This window comes from Neoarius graeffei, chromosome 17 (assembly GCF_027579695.1).
Source record: "Neoarius graeffei isolate fNeoGra1 chromosome 17, fNeoGra1.pri, whole genome shotgun sequence".
Classification (NCBI taxonomy): domain Eukaryota; kingdom Metazoa; phylum Chordata; class Actinopteri; order Siluriformes; family Ariidae; genus Neoarius; species Neoarius graeffei.
Window position 1 is genome coordinate 40,254,608 of NC_083585.1, and position 21,493 is coordinate 40,276,100.

General features: G+C 40.8%; 1 protein-coding gene across 1 annotated transcript in view; it reads right to left on the minus strand.

Annotated features, from left to right (window-relative positions):
- The window catches only part of ptgir (prostaglandin I2 receptor), a 63,206-nt gene extending 41,933 nt beyond the window's left edge, over window positions 1-21,273 (minus strand). Inside the window, exons 1-2 of the mRNA XM_060944201.1 lie at window positions 20,875-21,273; window positions 18,096-18,962 (exon numbers count right to left, since the gene is read on the minus strand). Coding sequence (XP_060800184.1) covers window positions 18,096-18,932 — 837 coding nt within the window. The 5' untranslated portion in view covers window positions 18,933-18,962; window positions 20,875-21,273. The remainder of the gene's footprint in view (window positions 1-18,095; window positions 18,963-20,874) is intronic.
- Window positions 21,274-21,493: the final 220 nt, after the last annotated feature.

Here is a 21,493-nt window from a genome sequence, read left to right on the forward strand (position 1 = left end):
TTTTGCATTCCATATGCACTTTATATTTTATATTTCATATTTTATATATTTTTTTCTTTTTATATTGGTAAGCATAGTTTGGTCGGGCAGTTGCAAAATAAGAATTTCATTACCCAATAATAAACCGCTGTGTCTGTTATTGTGTATATGACAAATAAACATCTTGAATCTTCCTGATAAAATGTTTTTTTTTTTTAACATTAATGGAAGCAGTCTCCAGCATTTTGTAAAGCTGTAATATTAGGCTTTCTGCCATGAGAAAACTCCGGACAGAGGACTGTCCGCTCTTTGGTAATGAACTACACTGGGTCTTATTCATTTCAAGAAAAGGTGATGGAATGACTGTTTACAGCAGCTATAAGGCATACATGTCAACCTATACGGAATGCCCGTATTTTATACGGATTTAATTCAATAAACGTAGTATACGGGCGTATAAATAAAGTTATACGGATTCTCTAAAAAAACTTATTTATCAATATTTATTTAGAGCTATAATCAATTCCCACGATGATAAAAGAGCGCATAACATTTACAAACGTACTGTACACCACAGACAGCCAGTAAAGAGTCTTATGAAATCGCGCGTTATCTTGTGGTAGCGAGACTTCGTTCCACTTTTGATCATGCGCACATCGCATTGCGAGAATCCCGCCAACCGTGAAGTCATAGACATATAAACATAGCTGCCGCCTTCTGCGTAGAATCATACGTCATCCTCGCCGCCATATTGGATGTGGCAAAGTGGAGATTCTTCAACCGTCTCTGGTATAGCGTCTAGACAGTAGCCGAGAATAAAGATGCCTCATTCATGTGCTGCGTTTAACTGTACCAACAGGTTTACCGTCCAAACGAGATCACATGGGATTACCTTTCACAGGTGAGACTGGAAAAATACTTTTCATTGTATTTGGTCATTATAACGTAATTTTACGAACAGATTTTCCTGACTTTGTGGCTAATATGAAGTCTCGTGCATAATAGCCGCTCGGTGAAACCTGTCTCCAAACAACGAAGTATTTCCTTCGTAACTACGCTGATAACACTTTGTGTTTTTGTCAAACATTGGAGCTTTGTATTCATTCTGAAGGTTTATTGTTATTAATATTGAATAAAAAGTAACTGGGATATATTGTTAATTATCATTCAAATTTTAGGTAAATTATTTTAATTTGCATCTTATACGGATTTTATAAGGGAAATACGGATTTTGGAGGTTGGTTATACAAGTTTGATTGACCAAAGGTTGACATGTATGATAAGGTAATTGATAACATGAATTAACTTATTACAGCTGTTCCACAACATTAAATGTAATTGTAAGTGGCTAAAAAGTACGTCATTTTAAAGAAATTTTTAGCAAATTGGTGTGAAATAAGACAAATGAAACATTTTGAGATATGCTGTTATCACACTGGGCTGCGTCTCACCACCTCACGATTAATTATTTTATTCGAACAACATGCCTCTTCGTGTTTTATTCCTTACACATTCCTTTTATTATTTCTGCTAAATGAAGAGTTATGGATGGGTGAGTAATACGAATAGCTGTTTCTCTTAGCATGTTCATAGAAACCGTATCCAAACGTGTCATCATTGAAATCAATTCCAGATGGCATTTCATCTTTCAATAGTCATTCAGCAAATGTTTCACATGACAGAAATGCGGACAGAGTGGGCGTTCCTATGGAGCCAAGAAAGCAATGTGTTTTTCGCATGCTTTGATGTTATGAGACTCACTTGGACCAACGTGTCTGTCGATGTTTTTTTTTTTTAACTATTATTCATGAGAGCGGATCCAGTGCCCTGATTCAGTTTGCTTATTTTGTCCAACAGGATACAGATCTAAGAACCATCCATTTATTCGATCATTATAAAGTCTTTTCCACTCGGCTACTTCAATGCATAATATTTCAAAAAGTTTAAATCAACAAACAATAGCTGATTACAGTCTAAAAGGCCTGCAAGTCTTTCCATTTAAAGTCATTTTACCCAAATCCCAGCTTTGAAATGATAGAAACTCTTGAGGCATTCGCTTATTCACTATGCAACAAGAAGAAAGAGTAGGATCATTGTGGACTTCAGGTTTTCATATAATACATTTCACATAAAAGGTAGCGAGGCCTAACTCTAAAATAAACCAATTAGCAAGGAAAGGTTTCTAAAACAAAGGCTTCAGGCATTATCACACTTGGCTCTTTACACTACAGTTAAAGAGCAGCATATTAATAAAAGATAAAAGCCACTTTGCTGACGTGAAAGTGATGGCTGTGCTGCTATATCTGGCCAACTGCCAAGTTTCATTGTGCGTTATCAGCATCGTGATGTGAAAGCCAACAAGAGGATATATATCAAATGAAAAAATATTAGGTGTTTAAAACAGAACCTTGTCGGATTTTTTTTTTTTTTTTACACTTTGAAGGATGAGCCTGGAGTATTTATGTCCAAAGTATTCGTTCATTCATCCATCTTCTGTAACTGCTTTTCCCCTGGTCAGGGTTGCAATGCATCTTGAACCTGAGCAATACTCCGTGTGAGGCCAGACTATACCCTCAACGGGACACCAGACAGGATCACAGGCATGTCCAAACTATTATATCAAGATCTTGACAGGCAGACTGAAAGCAGTTCATTTTCTCTTCGCTCTAATGCTATGATATTATTAAACTGACATTTTGTTCATTCACTCATCTTCAGTAATTACTTTATCCTGGTCAGGGTTGAGATGGATTTTATTCCTCAAGTCACAACGCCAGGGCGGCACGGTGGTGTAGTGGTTAGCACAGCAAGAAGGTCCGGGGTTCGAGCCCCGTGGCCGGCGAGGGCCTTTCTGTGCGGAGTTTGCATGTTCTCCCCGTGTCCGCGTGGGTTTCCTCCGGGTGCTCCGGTTTCCCCCACAGTCCAAAGACATGCAGGTTAGGTTAACTGGTGACTCTAAATTGACCGTAGGTGTGAATGTGAGTGTGAATGGTTGTCTGTGTCTATGTGTCAGCCCTGTGATGACCTGGCGACTTGTCCAGGGTGTACCCCGCCTTTCGCCCGTAGTCAGCTGGGATAGGCTCCAGCTTGCCTGCGACCCTGTAGAACAGGATAAAGCGGCTACAGATAATGAGTTAAGAAGTCACGACGCCATTTAACAAGTTAAGAATTACAATTTAGTCACTATTAAGTGGAAGGCTGTACCATGTACAGAACCTGCTCCTGCTTTTGTCCACCGAGTTTCTCAACAATCAAACATTAATCAATAATATTAAATGCTATAAATGCAGTGCTTATGTAAACATGCATGTTAAAAAGCCTTTCTGAGAAGGAACTCTTAATAACATGCTTCTCACTCAAATACTTCCTCAAGATATTTTGAGCTTGTTTCGCAATCAAGGTTTATATTAAAAAAAAAAAAGCCTTAATAAGATATATCACTTTGTTTCAAGGAAATGGTTTGTCATGTTAAACATCATTATTTGAAAAAGGCTTGGCCATTTAGTCAAACACAACATTAATTTATTTTGTTTCACACATCACCTGTACAAACATCTGTCATCTTGCTAGTACACTATACACGCCGTTCATTACATGTATGGTCTGTGCTGCACATATGACTTGTGATCGTGTATTTTGAGCGTAAAGGAGAAGATCAACAGACTCGTCTACGTTGTGAGTTCAGAATTTTTTTTTCATAAGACAGTGACTTGGTAATGTGTGTGCCTCTACAATGGAAAAAAGGCTTGCCAACCCTGCCACCTGTCCTAATGATGAGAACCTTTCATGCACATTTGGCCTTTAAAACATTTAAAGCTTCAAACCGATAAATGAAAAAGGAAAAAAACAAAAAAAAATAAATAAACCCAACAACAGGAAACCATAGGTGCGATAAGCCAAATGAACACTACAATGTCTCTTAGAATTTTTTTTCCCCCGGCTGCATAAAAAAGAATAATAAAAACAGTGCAGAACACTGTGCAATAAGCGTCAAGGCTAATGGAGGAGTCTGTTTGTTGAGTAAACAGCAAATGCTATGGCAGGTAAGCTATTAATTAAGTTCAGATGACAAACGCTCAAGGCCGCAATAAAACACCTGTAGGCTGAAGGGATACGGTATGACGTGGTGCATAATGTGCTGTAAACGTGGACATACCCTTCATGTTTACTTCAGAAGGTATAAAGACATTAAAAGATTGTAAAAGGTGTGAATCAACCCAGATGACTTTTTCTTGGTGCACATCTATCACTAGATGCTCACTGTGTCAATATAACCAGTAGGTAATTGCACTACAGAGTTTCCAATACCTGTCTCTTAATAACTTTGGCCTGAATGATAGCTGTGATGCCTCTTATACTCTTAAATCTATATACACTCTATCAGAGGTGGACAGTAACGAAGTACATTTACTTGAGTACTGTATTTAAGTACACTCTTTGACTATCTGTACTTTATTTGAGTATTTTTTTTTTGGAAAGGCGGGCGGCACGGTAGTGTAGTGGTTAGCGCTGTTGCCTCACAGCAAGAAGGTCCGTGTTTGAGCCCCGGGGCCGGCGAGGGCCTTTCTGTGCGGAGTTTGCATGTTCTCCCCGTGTCCGCATGGGTTTCCTCCGGGTGCTCCAGTTTCCCTCACAGTCCAAAGACATGCAGGTTAGGTTAACTGGTGACTCTAAATTGACCGTAGGTGTGAATGTGAGTGTGAATGGTTGTCTGTGTCTATGTGTCAGCCCTGTGATGACCTGGCGACTTGTCCAGGGTGTACCCCGCCTTTTGCCCGTAGTCAGCTGGGATAGGCTCCAGCTTGCCTGCGACCCTGTAGAACAGGATAAAGCGGCTAGAGATAATGAGATGAGGTGACTTTAACTTCACTACATTTGAAAGACAAATATCGTACTTTTCACTCCACGACATTTCTATCAAGGTCCTTGTTACTCATTACTATGAAGCAGCTTTGAAAGTGGATGGTTTTTTTTCCTTTTCTTTTCTAAAAGGTGATTGTTTTTTTCACAGGGGACACTGAGATAGCCGATCAGTAATCACTAGGGTCACGTCACGTCCGTAGACTGTATAAAATCAAGTTCAATTATTTCTCAACAGCATTATTTAAACATGATCAGTTGATGGCAGAATGGAAGGAGGCAGTTCTTCTGGGGAACGCACGCACTCATGGCCCATGAACCCATGTTTCAGTTTTCTGAAAGGATTAAGGATATGTTTCGTTTTAAATGTTTGCTTTCTCTGCCGAAAACAAACCACATCACAGCCTACAAAAACTCACAGTCCGACCTGCAGAAGCATACTGAGGTACATAAATGTTTTATTCCAAGAGAAAGCTTGCAACAAAGCTGTCTGTGCTTTTAGAGCTAGCGATAATGTTGCAATAGCTATGCAGTCTGGTTAGTCAAATGACTTTCTATGGATTTGCCCGCCAAGTTGCCATCGCCTCGTCCACGGCTAACATTTACACATAGCTAGTTAACTTGGACACTGTTAGTTAGCGTGTAAAAATGGAGTTACGCTAACATGAATAACGACAACTTATCTGAAGTCCTTTCAGAAATATGTTTCAGCATAATCCTGCCAAATAACCAGAATGTAGAAATCTTTCTTTTCTAGTAGCGTTAGCTACCCAATATGATTTCGAGTTTGAAAAGCGTTTGCTAGCATGTCAGGTGGAGCGTCACTGACTAGCTAGCTTAACGTTAAACCAACATGATTCCACAGCATGCGTTCATTTTCTGAATTCAGATTTCTGTCCTTGGTAGTGGCGTTTGGTTTTGTAAGCGTTGTGGCAATAATAAAACAATGTGTCGACAGAAAATGTACTTTTAATACTTAAGTATTTTTAAAAGCAAGTACTTCAGTACTTTAACTTAAATAAAAATTTGATGGGACAACTTTCGATTGTATCGGAGTCACATTTGACCAGTGGGATCTGTACTTTGACTTAAGTAATGAAGTTGGGTACTTTGTCTACCTCTGCACTCCATGGACAAAAGTATGTGGACACCTGACCATACAGCCCTGTGTGTTTCGAGAATGTCCTATTCCCAAACCATGGAGTTGATGCCCCCTTTGCTCTTAAGGCTCCACTCATCAGGGAAGGTTTTCTACAACCCTGATTCCAAAAAAGTTGGGACAAAGTACAAATTGTAAATAAAAATGGAATGCAATGATGTGGAAGTTTCAAAATTCCATATTTTATTCAGAATAGAACATAGATGACATATCAAATGTTTAAACTGAGAAAATGTACCATTTAAAGATGAAAAATTAGGTGATTTTAAATTTCATGACAACACCACATCTCAAAAAAGTTGGGACAAGGCCATGTTTACCACTGTGAGACATCCCCTTTTCTCTTTACAGCAGTCTGTAAACGTCTGGGGACTGAGGAGACAAGTTGCTCAAGTTTAGGGATAGGAATGTTAACCCATTCTTGTCTAATGTAGGATTCTAGTTGCTCAACTGTCTTAGGTCTTTTTTGTCGTATCTTCCATTTTATGATGCGCCAAATGTTTTCTATGGGTGAAAGATCTGGACTGCAGGCTGGCCAGTTCAGTACCCGGACCCTTCTTCTATGCAGCCATGATGCTGTAATTGATGCAGTATGTGGTTTGGCATTGTCACATTGGAAAATGCAAGGTCTTCCCTGAAAGAGACGTCGTCTGGATGGGAGCATATGTTGCTCTAGAACCTGGATATACCTTTCAGCATTGATGGTGTCTTTCCAGATGTGTAAGCTGCCCATGCCACACACACTAATGCAACCCCATACCATCAGAGATGCAGGCTTCTGAACTGAGCGCTGATAACAACTTGGGTCATCCTTCTCCTCTTTAGTCCGAATGACATGGTGTCCCTGATTTCCATAAAGAACTTCAAATTTTGATTCGTCTGACCACAGAACAGTTTTCCACTTTGCCACAGTCCATTTTAAATGAGCCTTGGCCCAGAGAAGACATCTGCGCTTCTGGATCATGTTTAGATACGGCTTCTTCTTTGAACTATAGCGTTTTAGCTGGCAACGGCGGATGGCACGGTGAATTGTGTTCACAGATAATGTTCTCTGGAAATATTCCTGAGCCCATTTTGTGATTTCCAATACAGAAGCATGCCTGTATGTGATGCAGTGCCGTCTAAGGACGCGAAGATCACGGGCACCCAGTATGGTTTTCCGGCCTTGACCCTTACGCACAGAGATTCTTCCAGATTCTCTGAATCTTTTGATGATATTATGCACTGTAGATGATGATATGTTCAAACTCTTTGCAATTTTACACTGTTGAACTCCTTTCCGATATTGCTCCACTATTTGTCGGCGCAGAATTGGGGGGATTGGTGATCCTCTTCCCATCTTTACTTCTGAGAGCCGCTGCCACTCCAAGATGCTCTTTTTATACCCAGTCATGTTAATGACCTATTGCCAATTGACCTAATGAGTTGCAGTTTGGTCCTCCAGCTGTTCCTTTTTTGTATCTTTAACTTTTCCAGCCTCTTATTGCCCCTGTCCCGACTTTTTTGAGATGTGTTGCTGTCATAAAATTTCAAATGAGCCAATATTTGGCATGAAATTTCAAAATGTCTCACTTTCGACATTTGATATGTTGTCTAAGTTCTATTGTGAATACAATATCAGTTTTTGAGATTTGTAAATTATTGCATTCCGTTTTTATTTACAATTTGTACTTTGTCCCAACTTTTTTGGAATTGGGGTTGTATTAGATATCTGAAAGTGGTTGTGTAGATTTGTGCTCATTCAGCCACAAGAGCTTTAGTATAACAGGAGAGAAGGCCGCAGTTAGCTCTGGTCCACTCATTTGATTGGACAAAAGTGTTGATATTATTGCTGTTATACTGTCTATGCTTTTACTTTTTATAGCACTCTGCTTCTCTGTGTTCGCGATATACACTACCGTTCAAAAGTTTGGGGTCACCCAGACAATTTTGTGTTTTCCATGAAAAGTCACACTTTTATTTCCCACCATAAGTTGTAAAATGAATAGAAAATATAGTCAAGACATTTTTCTGGCCATTTTGAGCATTTAATCGACCCCACAAATGTGATGCTCCAGAAACTCAATCTGCTCAAAGGAAGGTCAGTTTTATAGCTTCTCTAAAGAGCTCAACTGTTTTCAGCTGTGCTAACATGATTGTACAAGGGTTTTCTAATCATCCATTAGCCTTCTGAGGCAATGAGCAAACACATTGTACCATTAGAACACTGGAGTGAGAGTTGCTGGAAATGGGCCTCTATACACCTATGGAGATATTGCACCAAAAACCAGACATTTGCAGCTAGAATAGTCATTTACCACATTAGCAATGTATAGAGTGGATTTCTGATTAGTTTAAAGTGATCTTCATTGAAAAGAACAGTGCTTTTCTTTCAAAAATAAGGACATTTCAAAGTGACCCCAAACTTTTGAACGGTAGTGTAAAACTCCAATTCTAGCAATAGTTTGTTACATTATAATTGTTATTACACTTACTATGGGCTGCCAGTCAGTCTGTGCCTTGTATGGTATCATGCAACACTATCAGCTGTAAAACTATTTTCATTAATGGAGCAAAAATAAACAAATGGCCATGTTAGGTACTTGAGAGTCCTTTCTTGTTATTGAATTGTTAACTATTAAAAAAAAAAAAAAGGCCAGTGAGGCATATTGCACATGAATGCAATCATCCTCATGCCTTTCTTAATTATCTCATTTCATCTCATTATCTCTAGCCGCTTTATCCTGTTCTACAGGGTCACAGGCAAGCTGGAGCCTATCCCAGCTGACTACGGGCGAAAGGCGGGGTACACCCTGGACAAGTCGCCAGGTCATCACAGGGCTGACACATAGACACAGACAACCATTCACACTCACATTCACACCTACGGTCAATTTAGAGTCACCAGTTAACCTAACCTGCATGTCTTTGGACTGTGGGGGAAACCGGAGCACCCGGAGGAAACCCACGCGGACACGGGGAGAACATGCAAACTCCACACAGAAAGGCCCTCGCCGGCCACAGGGCTCGAACCTGGACCTTCTTGCTGTGAGGCGACAGCGCTAACCACTACACCACCGTGCCGCCCTTGCTTAATTATTATTATTATTTTTTTTAATTATATGCTCCTGGTAAATTTGTACATATTGAATTCTGCATGGACTCACTGTATGCATATGACCGAACATCCAATATGCCTACCGTAGGTTAAACACATTTAACACCTAAGGTTAAACACATTTTGCATGTTTTTAGCTGCACATTCAAGTTCTCCCTTACTACCAGATCCCAAAGGTGCTCTGCTGGATTCCAATCCGTTGATTGGAGAAGCTACTGAAGTACACTGAACTTATTGCCATGTTTATAGAACCAGGTGGAGATCTCATCTCATCTCATTATCTCTAGCCGCTTTATCCTGTTCTACAGGGTCGCAGGCAAGCTGGAGCCTATCCCAGCTGACTACGGGCGAAAGGCGGGGTACACCTTGGACAAGTCGCCAGGTCATCACAGGGCTGACACATAGACACAGAAAACCATTCACACTCACATTCACACCTACGGTCAATTTAGAGTCACCAGTTAACCTAACCTGCATGTCTTTGGACTGTGGGGGAAACCGGAGCACCCGGAGGAAACCCACGCGGACACGGGGAGAACATGCAAACTCCACACAGAAAGGCCCTCGCCGGCCACGGGGCTCGAACCCGGACCTTCTTGCCGTGAGGAGACAGCGCTAACCACTACACCACTGTGCCTCCGGTAAATGTTCAATGTTTCGATAATCAGTTTGAGCCATTCTTCTGTCTTAAAACTTCCATTCTCTACAGTTTTTCATAAGTCCCCTGGTGTTTCTTCATCTTCTTATATTGCCATCAAACGGGATTGCCACATCTATCTAGCCATCGACTGTGGTTTTCTCCTCCTAAACGCTTAATACTATCTCTAGATGAGATCATAATTATTTGTTGAAACAGTCATATGTGGAAGCCCCAGAGAATCTTAGCTTTAATACTCACTGTGGTTTTGCGAATTTAGATTCTGTAATCTATACTGCTCTCCCACCTGGTTTTGTGTCTCGGTATATCCTGGTCCAGGCTGCATTGTACATCTTGTTCCTACAGTTAGGTCCATAAATATTTGGACAGAGACAATATTTTTCTAATTTTGGTTCTGTACATTACCACAATGAATTTTGAACAAAACAATTCAGATGCAGTTGAAGTTCAGACTTTCAGCTTTAATTCAGTGGGTTGAACAAAATGATTGCATAAAAATGTGAGGAACTAAAGCATTTTTTAAACAATCCCTTCATTTCAGGGGCTCGAAAGTAGTTGGACAAATTAAATAATTGTAAATAAAATGTTCATTTCTAATACTTGGTTGAAAACCCTTTGTTGGCAATGACTGCCTGAAGTCTTGAACTCATGGACATCACCAGACGCTGTGTTTCCTCCTTTTTAATGCTCTGCCAGGCCTTTACTGCAGCGGTTTTCAGTTGCTGTTTGTTTGTGGGCCTTTCTGTCTGAAGTTTAGTCTTTAACAAGTGAAATGCATGCTCAATTGGGTTGAGATCAGGTGACTGACTTGGCCATTCAAGAATATTCCACTTCTTTGCTTTAATAAACTCCTGGGTTGCTTTGGCTTTATGTTTTGGGTCATTGTCCATCTGTATTATGAAACGCCGACCAATCAGTTTGGCTGCATTTGGCTGGATTTGAGCACACAGTACGTCTCTGAATACCTCAGAATTCATCCGGCTGCTTCTGTCCTGTGTCACATCATCAATAAACACTAGTGACCCAGTGCCACTGGCAGCCATGCATGCCCAAGCCATCACACTGTCTCCGCCGTGTTTTACAGATGATGTGGTATGCTTTGGATCATGAGCTGTACCACACCTTTGCCATGCTTTTTTCTTTCCATCATTCTGGTAGAGGTTGATCTTGGTTTCATCTGTCCAAAGAATGTTCTTCCAGAACTGTGCTGGCTTTTTTAGATGTTTTTTAGCAAAGTCCAATCTAGCCTTTTTATTCTTGAGGCTTATGAGTGGTTTGCACTGTGCAGTGAACCCTCTGTATTTACTTTCATGCAGTCTTCTCTTTATGGTAGATTTGGATATTGATACGCCTACCTCTTGGAGAGTGTTGTTCACTTGGTTGGCTGTTGTGAAGGCGTTTCTCTTCACCATGGAAATTATTCTGCGATCATCCACTACTGTTGTCCTCTGTGGGCGTCCAGGTCTTTTTGCATTGATGAGTTCACCAGTGCTTTCTTTCTTTCTCAGGATGTACCAAACTGTAGATTTTGCCACTCCTAATATTGTAGCAATTTCTCGGATGGGTTTTTTCTGTTTTTGCAGCTTAAGGATGGCTTGTTTCACCTGCATAGAGAGCTCCTTTGACCGCATGTTTTCTTCACAGCAAAATCTTCCAAATGCAAGCAACACACCTCAAATCAACTCCAGGCCTTTTATCTGCTTAATTGAGAATGACATAACGAAGGAATTGCCCACAACTGCCCATGAAATAGCCTTTGAGTCAATTGTCCCATTACTTTTGGTCCCTTTAAAAACAGGGTGGCACATGTTAAGGAGCTGAAACTCCTAAACTCTTCCTCCAATTTTAATGTGGATACCCTCAAATGAAAGCTGAAAGTCTGGACTTTATGTCCATGTCCATTATATAACTATAACTTGAATATGTTTCAGTAAACAGGTCTCATCTCATCTCATTATCTCTAGCCGCTTTATCCTGTTCTACAGCGTCGCAGGCAAGCTGGAGCCTATCCCAGCTGACTACGGGCAAAAGGCGGGGTACACCCTGGACAAGTCGCCAGGTCATCACAGGGCTGAAACATAGACACAGACAACCATTCACACTCACATTCACACCTACGGTCAATTTAGAGTCACCAGTTAACCTAACCTGCATGTCTTTGGACTGTGGGGGAAACCGGAGCACCCGGAGGAAACCCACGCGGACACGGGGAGAACATGCAAACTCCACACAGACAGGCCCTCGCCGGCCACGGGGCTCGAACCTGGACCTTCTTGCTGTGAGGCGACAGCGCTAACCACTACACCACCGTGCTACCCCAGTCAACAGGTAAAAAAACAAAATTTGTGTCAGTGTCCAAATATACAGTATATGGACCTAACTGTATGTACTGAACTCTTTGCACAATTTGCAGGGGTGGACAGTAACGAAGTACATTTACTTGAGTACTGTACTTAAGTACACTTTTTGAGTATCTGTACTTTACTTGAGGGTTTTTTGTTTTTGGAAACTTATGACTTTAACTTCATTACATTTGAAAAACAAATATCGTACTTTTCACTCCACGACATTTCTATCAAGGTCCTCGTTACTTGTTACTATGAAGCAGCTTTGAAAGTGGATGTTTTTTTCTTTTCTTTTCTAAAACATGATGTTTTTTTCACAGGTGACACTGAGACAGCCGATCAGTAATCACTAGGGTCACGTCACGTCCATAGACTGTATAAAATCAAGTTCAGTGATTTTTCCACAGCATTATTTAACACAATCAGTTGATGGCAGAATGGAAGGAGGCGGTTCTTCTGGGGAATGCACGCACTCATGGCCATACCTAGAACCCATTTTCAGTTTTCTGAAAGGAATAAAGATTCATTTAGTTTTAAATGTTTGCCTAAAACGAACCACATCACGGCCTACAAAAACTCGCCGTCCGACCTGCAGAAGCATATTGAGGTATGTAAAACATTTTATTCCAAGAGAAAGCTTGCAAAGAAGTTGTCTGTGCTTTTAGAGCTAGCGATAATGTTGCAATAACTATGCAGTCTGGTTAGTCAAATGACTTTCTGTGGATTTGCCCGCCAAGTTGCCATCGCCTCGTCCACGGCTAACATTTACACATAGCTAGTTAACTTGGACACTGTTAGTTAGCGTGTAAAAACAGAGTTACGCTAACATGAATAACGACAACTTATCTGAAGTTCAGAAATATGTTTTAACATAATCTTGTCAAATAAACAAAATGTAGGAATCTTTCTTTTCTAGTAGCGTTGGCTACCCAATATGATTTCGAGTTTGAAAAGAGTTTGCTAGCATGTCAGGTGGAGCTTCACTGACTAGCTAGCTTAATGTTAAACCACCATTATTCCATAGGTAGATTCATATGTGCATGAATACATACACTTACGCACGCACGCACGCACGCACACACACAAGAGACCTGTGAGATGGACAGTATTGTACTAGTCGGTTACAACAAAATGTTGGAATTTTTTGTTTTGATGTCAGATGATGGTCTTGAATTTTTTTTGTCTTGCTTAAAGCAGTGTTGCTGTTGGGCAGTTATTAAGCTCGAGGTGTGGACCTGGGTTTTACTCAGGCTGGATCGTCATTTTTATTTCTTGAGCAAGCTGCATTTACAGCTATTCCACTGTCTTAATGATTAACATACACATGTGCACACTGCCAGGGCTGGGTCAGAACACTACCATGCTGCTTTGTGGGGGTGGGGAGGAGTGTTACAATTAAAAAAAAAAAATGAAAATGACAATGGGTCTTTTTCAGTTCAGTTGTGTTTTATTTTGTAATGTTCTACCAGGCGTTTATATTACAAGTGAGTCAGTGAATCCAGTCGGTTGCTTCAGAGGCATTAGGTTTTGTAAGCGTTGTGGCAATAATACAACAATGCATTGACAGAAAATTTGCTTTTAATACTTAAGTATTTTTAAAAGCAAGTACTTTAACTTAAGTAAAAACTTGACTGGACAACTTTCACTTGTATCGGAGTAACATTTGACCAGTGGGATCTGTACTTTGACTTAAGTGATGAAGTTGGGTACTTTGTCTACCTCTGACAATTTGAGCTGGTACACCTCTCTTTCAATTAATTTACTGCTCAGTCATTGTTCTTGTATGGCTATTAGTGACTGATGCTATTCTAAATTCCATGTTTTCCAGGCACTGGTAGAATATTCCCACGTCTACTGCTATGTTTGTTGGTGGTACATTCCATGGAAGGATTTATCCTGCCACAGCATGTTTCCAAGTTATCCTTATCCTCTGTCTGTTTGAGTCATTCTTTTAATAGATCTTTCATGTATGCATGAATGCTTCATTCCAAAACAGTGTATTTGCCAGTATATATCTCACACACACACACACACACACACACACACACACACAGAGAAAATATATATATATATATATATATATATTATTCACCGAAGGCAAAGTGAATATCGGTAAATAATTAACAAGATGAATTTGAGGTTATTATTCACTGATGTTCACTGATAATTGTTTTAGTATAAATACACAGGTGATTGTTTTTAAAAAATTCTATTTAAAAATATAATAATTTATTTTGTACTCATTGGCTTTGGAGCTTTTTGGACATTGCCCACATGGAACGGTCATCAGCGAGGATTAATAATGCAACTCCAGACACAATCTCAATATGGACAAATCTGATAACGGACCTTAAAAAACCTATTAAGTACGAACTATGTGTTGATTTAAATGTGGCTGCCCGGCTGGCTGGTGGAAAAAAGGGCAGCGGGGGAAGGAGGAATTCTGTTGTGATAGTTCAAAATAAGAAAATGAGAGCACTTTGTTCAATTAAAAAATAAGCGAGAGAAAAAAAATTATTTCAAAGTTTAAAAGCAGCATACAAATGTAATAAAGGCACGCACAAGGTTATGTCACTTATCTGTGCCGAGAAGCATAAGATACTTTGTTTTGAAAGGGATAAAATAAATCACAATTCTACCTCACCTTTGAACAGTTTTAGACCAAACTTCATAGCGTCTTTAGCGCTTTTAGAAATAGCATTTTCTTTCATCGTTTGTAGTTCCTCCTCACTGATGGTGACAAAGAGATTGGCCACCATTTTGCTGAGTCACTTGAGGTGATTATCGAGAAATAATCCAAATCTCTCGACCGATCGGCGTGCATGATTTCCTATAATCACCTCTGTATTTATATTATATACACTACCGTTCAAAAGTTTGGGGTCACTTTGAAATGTCCTTATTTTTGAAAGAAAAGCACTGTTCTTTTCAATGAAGATCACTTTAAACTAATCAGAAATCCACTCTATACATTGCTAATGTGGTAAATGACTATTCTAGCTGCAAATGTGTGGTTTTTGGTGCAATATCTGCATAGGTGTATAGAGGCCCATTTCCAGCAACTCTCACTCCAGTGCTCTAATGGTACAATGTGTTTGCTCATTGCCTCAGAAGGCTAATGGATGATTAGAAAACCCTTGTACAATCATGTTAGCACAGCTGAAAACAGTTGAGCTCTTTAGAGAAGCTATAAAACTGACCTTCCTTTGAGCAGATTGAGTTTCTGGAGCATCACATTTGTGGGGTCGATTAAATGCTCAAAATGGCCAGAAAAATGTCTTGACTATATTTTCTATTCATTTTACAACTTATGGTGGTAAATAAAAGTGGGACTTTTCATGGAAAACACAAAATTGTCTGGGTGACCCCAAACTTTTGAACGGTAGTGTATGTGGCCATTTGTTCAGCAGGGCATCACGTTTCACTTCTGGGCATCTTATTTTATTATTATTGCATTTCTTCAGTCCTTGACTCTCAACTTGCTAGTCATCTCTAGCTCAGGTTCCAGTCTTAGAGTCCACTAAACTAAATAGCATAGTATGTGCACTAAATATAGCATAGTATAGTGACTGACAGTTAATCCAGTAAATTTTTTCAGTCATCTGCTGATGTTCGCCAGTCCATATGACATGCATAAATGTACGAGAGAGTAACAGTTTCCCAGGTCACACTGTGTAGTAGTAATAATGAATTCAAGAAGGAGTGGCTTTGTGCGTGTTTGGGGTTGCTAAAGGGACTACAATGGGGCAGCTATTTGCTTACGAGATAATAATACTCAAACTATAATGTTTCCCCAGAACAAAAAGACATCCCAACTATTGGTGGTGGTATTGCTTTACCCATATCGATGTTGTGCTGTGTTTAGTGCAAAGTATTATATAAGAGTATTAGTTACCTGGAATACATTGATAAAGAGTCAATACATGAAATACAGGCAAAGAGAGAGAAAGAGCTTTGGATTTCATATTATTACAACTACTATGTCAGTGCCACCGCTGTACTGAGATGGTCACCCACCCAAAATATTATCCCGCCCTTGGTGGTCATTTAGGTTCAAGGGCGTGATCACCAAAAGATGCTCTACAGTCAGTAATTATTAGCATAAATACAAAATACATAAATTGTCCAAGCACTGTCGAAGAGCTTCACTGCCAGTCAAATGTAGAAAATAATATTTCCGGTGTTTATCCTTAACAACTTTCAGCATTGCCATCTCTTCGTCTATGTGTAGCACCTTCCTTCCAGTATCTTATATTCACCAATGGTGAAATAAAAGTGAACACTGGGATACAAAAAAGAAATCAACAAGAAAACAATTTCCTTGTAAAATATATAACTAATATAATGCAAAAGTCTGTTCCTTTCTTGACAAAAATCATAGCTGAATGATACACATGGAAGGAACTTGATGATGGCGATGATATACAAGAGTTCAATACATGCCAACACAGAGACCATCATATGGAAGTCAAATTTGTCTAACACATGCTTCCAGGCTTGTCAAACACGTATTAAACCTTTCCGCTAAAACAGAGCTGACAAAACAGCAGGTGGTAAGACCTACTATACAAATACTTTAGGATCAATTACGCAATATCTCAGCAGACTGTGGTCACACCTATTGTTAATGTACTGCAGATAAACACAGGAAAGACTTGAACTCTGTGTATGTTCCTGACGAATCCTGGGTGTATTTGGTCATTTCGGCATGCTGTCATATCCAGGAAAGATATGCACTTTTAAGAGTGCTTTAGCACATGTGAACACTGACAGACTACACAGCTCACAACTGGTAGCAATTTACTGTCACCAAAGCACAAGAAAATCTTTTACAGCTGATAGAACTGGGGTGGCACGGTGGTGTAGTGGTTAGCGCTGTCGCCTTACAGCAAGAAGGTCTGGGTTCGAGCCCGTGGCCGGCGAGGGCCTTTCTGTGCGGAGTTTGCATGTTCTCCCCGTGTCTGCGTGGGTTTCCTCCGGGTGCTCCGGTTTCCCCCACAGTCCAAAGACATGCAGGTTAGGTTAACTGGTGACTCTAAATTGACCGTTGGTGTGAATGTGAGTGTGAATGGTTGTCTATGTGTCAGCCCTGTGATGACCTGGCGTCTTGTCCAGGGTGTACCTCGCCTTTCGCCCGTAGTCAGCTGGGATAGGCTCCAGCTTGCCTGCGACCCTGTAGAACAGGATAAAGCGGCTAGAGAGATAATGAGCTGATAGAACTGGCTAGTTGTTCAGCTTCATTACGAACGGTGATGTCTTGAGACAGAGACCGGGAAATAGAAAACAGTTAGTTCTGCGCCGAAAAGAACATCTCATGCCCCTTTTCCACCAAAGCAGTTCCAGGGCTGGTTCGGGGCCAGTGCTTAGTTTGGAACTGGGTTTTCTGTTTCCACTGAACAAAGAACTGGCTCTGGGGCCAGAAAAAACGGTTCCAGGCTAGCACCAACTCTCTGCTGGGCCAGAGGACAGAACCGCTTACATTAGCGGGGGGCGGAGTTGTTAAGACCAATAACAAGACCGCGAAAGATCGCCATTTTTAAGTGACGAGAAGCAGCAGCTGTATAAACGCAAAGTCATCCATTATTATTATTGTTGTTGCTGCTGCTGCTTCTTCCGTGTTGTTTTTGCTTCGATATTCGTGCCAAGGTTTATGCAAACGTAGCGATGTAACTGACATATAACGTACAGCGACGTAATGACGTGGCTTCCCTTAGCACCGCGAGCTATGGAAAAGCAAACTGGTTCTCAGCTGGCTTGTAAGTTGAACGAGTTGTGAACCAGCACCAGCACTGGCCCCGAACCAGCCCTGGAACTGATTTGGTGGAAAAGGGGTATCAGATTTTTTTTTTGTCTACAAGCTATACATCTATAATACTGTCCACATTGTATAGAGCACACATAACTATGTATCACCATTCAGCTGCATGTCCCATTGCTTTTAATCCACTTAACCTATCTGCAATGTAGCAATGTGATATGACCAGTTCATGTACTCACAGTGAGAGGCAAGGAGCAAATGACGAAGATGACAGTCATGGAGGCCAGCAGCACCAGATGGTCCATCTCTTCCTCACCCTGGCCAAACCAGGTGCTCAGCCTTTTCTTGCGCCCTGCTGAGACCACAGAACCTCGCCGTGTGATCTGGCTGCGGTGCATGCGGCATAGACTGATGATGACTGAGCCATTGCAAACAAAGACAACAGCAATGAGCAAGGCCATTAACAGAGAATAAGAGAGGGAGAAGGCGAGTGTGCGCCTCTCCTCTTCTTTATCCTCATCCCCAGCCTCCATTTTGATAAAGCACCATGTGCCAGGGCAGTACTGCTTGTAGCGGCCAATGCCGAAGATGGGCAGCAGGCAGAAGAAACCTGTAAAAAGGTAGATGAGGACGAGCGCTACCTTGGCGAAGTGGCGCCGGATGTGCTTGGAGTAAAAATATGGGTGGCTGATGGCCAGGCAGCGCTCCACTGCCATGGCACACAGGATCAGCATGGAAGCCAAGCCAAAGAAGGTTAGGGCAAAGGCAAAGGACCCACAGAGTTTCATGTCACTAGTTAAGCCCACCAGGGATGTAGCATGAGCATAGCACACGAACACCGGTGGACTGAGCAAGCACGTCCCTGCCAGATCCGTCACAGCGAGTCCTGTTACTAGGATGCAGAAGACCGACGATTTGGTCCGTCGTTCTTTTTGGTGGACCCCAAGAATGGCCAGAGCCATCAGATTACCCACAACACCAGCAACAAACATGATGGCACTGACCACTAGGTTCCCAGGGTTCTTTTGGACTTGGATCGCCGTGACGTTTTCACATGTATTGTTTAGGATCATCATTGAGTCACTCTTACCCTGAGCCTAGGAAGACTGTAGAATAAGAGTTAAAAAATTAGTTTAGTTTTACTCTCATACAGACAAGTCTAAAATGCAGCAATGTACTGTTTTAATATCAATGACTCTCAATCTTAAAAATTATTTGCAGACTGATAGGAGCAATTTTTGCATTCATTTAAGGGTTGTTTTACAATCAGGGTACAAAGTTTGTGTCACAGGGGTCCAAAATTCAAATTGATTCAAACTGGTTCTTGTAGCAGTTTTTAAGTGAAGGACAAGTTAAAGAACAGATTTCAGGTAATTTTTTGACATGTGTACGGTAGTTTTGTGTAATCTGCTATAAGATAAAGAAGATTAAGTGGAGCTTTAAGCAGGGCTGGGAGAAACAAATGAAGTGATTCTCGGAGAGGAAATTTTTTTTTTTTGACAATTCAGAATCCACTACTTCCATAGTGCTTTTAAATATAAGGCTGTAAGCTTTGTGTTAGTTGTCTCTAATATTTATGTCCCAATATCTTGACCACATTTTAGGATGAAAATAATCATTTTAGATCTATGTTATTTTATATTGAAAAATTAGCTGTCTCGGAGAGGACTTTTTTTTTTTACACAATTACATACTAATTTGATCAAAATAGTCTGAAAACTTCCTGGCATTCAACATTAAAACTTAACTATGTTTCCAATGATATGGAACCAAATATTTGTTTTATGGTATAAAGAATGATTTAAGTGCATCCCTTTTGGAGCTACCTGTGGTCAAAAAAGCACTTTTTCTAAATGACACGAGCAATTTTGCTAAATATGACATATACACTACCATTCAAAAGTTTGGGGTCACTTTGAAATGTCCTTATTTTTGAAAGAAAAGCACTGTTCTTTTCAATGAAGATCACTTTAAACTAATCAGAAATCCACTCTATACATTGCTAATGTGGTAAATGACTATTCTAGCTGCAAACGTCTGGTTTTTGGTGCAATATCTCCATAGGTGTATAGAGGCCCATTTCCAGCAACTCTCACTCCAGTGTTCTAATGGTACAATGTGTTTGCTCATTGCCTCAGAAGGCTAATGGATGATTAGAAAACCCTTGTACAATCATGTTAGCACAGCTGAAAACAGTTGAGCTCTTTAGAGAAGCTATAAAACTGACCTTCCTTTGAGCAGATTGAGTTTCTGAAGCATCACATTTGTGGGGTCGATTAAATGCTCAAAATGGACAGAAAAATGTCTTGACTATATTTTTTCTATTCATTTTACAACTTATGGTGGGGGGCGGCACGGTGGTGTAGTGGTTAGCGCTGTCGCCTCACAGCAAGAAGGTCCGGGTTCGAGCCCCGTGACCGGCGAGGGCCTTTCTGTGCGGAGTTTGCATGTTCTCCCCGTGTCCGCGTGGGTTTCCTCCGGGTGCTCCGGTTTCCCCCACAGTCCAAAGACATGCAGGTTAGGTTAACTGGTGACTCTAAATTGACCGTAGGTGTGAATGTGAGTGTGAATGGTTGTCTGTGTCTATGTGTCAGCCCTGCGATGACCTGGCAGCTTGCCTGCAACCCTGTAGGACAAGATAAAGCGGCTAGAGATAATGAGATGAGATGAGACACAAAATTGTCTGGGTGACCCCAAACTTTTGAACGGTAGTGTATTGCCATACATTCACCAAAAATAACGTCATCACCAATTTTTTTTTTGCATGGTAAATAGAGCTATCACAGGGCTACAATTAACAACCAAGTTTATTTAGTCAAGCCTTTTGCTATTGAAGATAATAAGTGTTAAATGTGATTTTTAGCTTGCGTCCCCTGATTGTAAAACAACCCATAAGAATATGCATGAGTGAAAAGTAATGAAGCATAAACATGTGTACAGAGGTTCAAATCAAGCACATGCAGTTGTTCTGTGTGTCCTGAGCTGAGCAGTGGAACAGAGTGAAGCTGACACACGCACCTGTCAGTGGAATTTCCATTTCGGTTTAGGAACTCTAACATCAGCCGAGTCGATAACAGGCTAATATGGGTGTATTAAAGATGCTCCGTTCATAAAGTTCGTCTTTAGACACTTTGTAAAAACCTTAAAAAAAAAAAAAGTCGCACAAGGAACTAGAAGGTGATGGTAATACCCGGCAGATTGTGAGTTCCTCTTGAATTACCGTAAGTCTCGTCCGACCGACACCCGTCAAAACACAGCTCGAACTCTCAGACCGAACGCACGTGAACACATTAAAGCTGTTTGTTTGTTTGTTTGACGCAGGATAATGACGCAAATGCCGCTGTGAAGTTTTGCCGACGGTTGAGCTTTCTCTCTCTCACTGCTTCCTGACTCTCGCTCGAATGGCTGCTGGTCTGTCTGAGTTGTGCACTAAGAAGCCTATAGACGTGAGAAACAGGGAGGAGAGACAGAGCCCGAGCCAGAGCAGAGGAACCGGTGTGGTAATAAGCTAAAGATGGCTCACAATGCAGCGCAACTGCTCTCTCCAGTCATTAAGAGTGATTTCATGAGCCTACCAAAAATATTTCCTTGTCTAATTCACCACAGGGCTCAACTAACTACATTTCTCTGTAGAGGT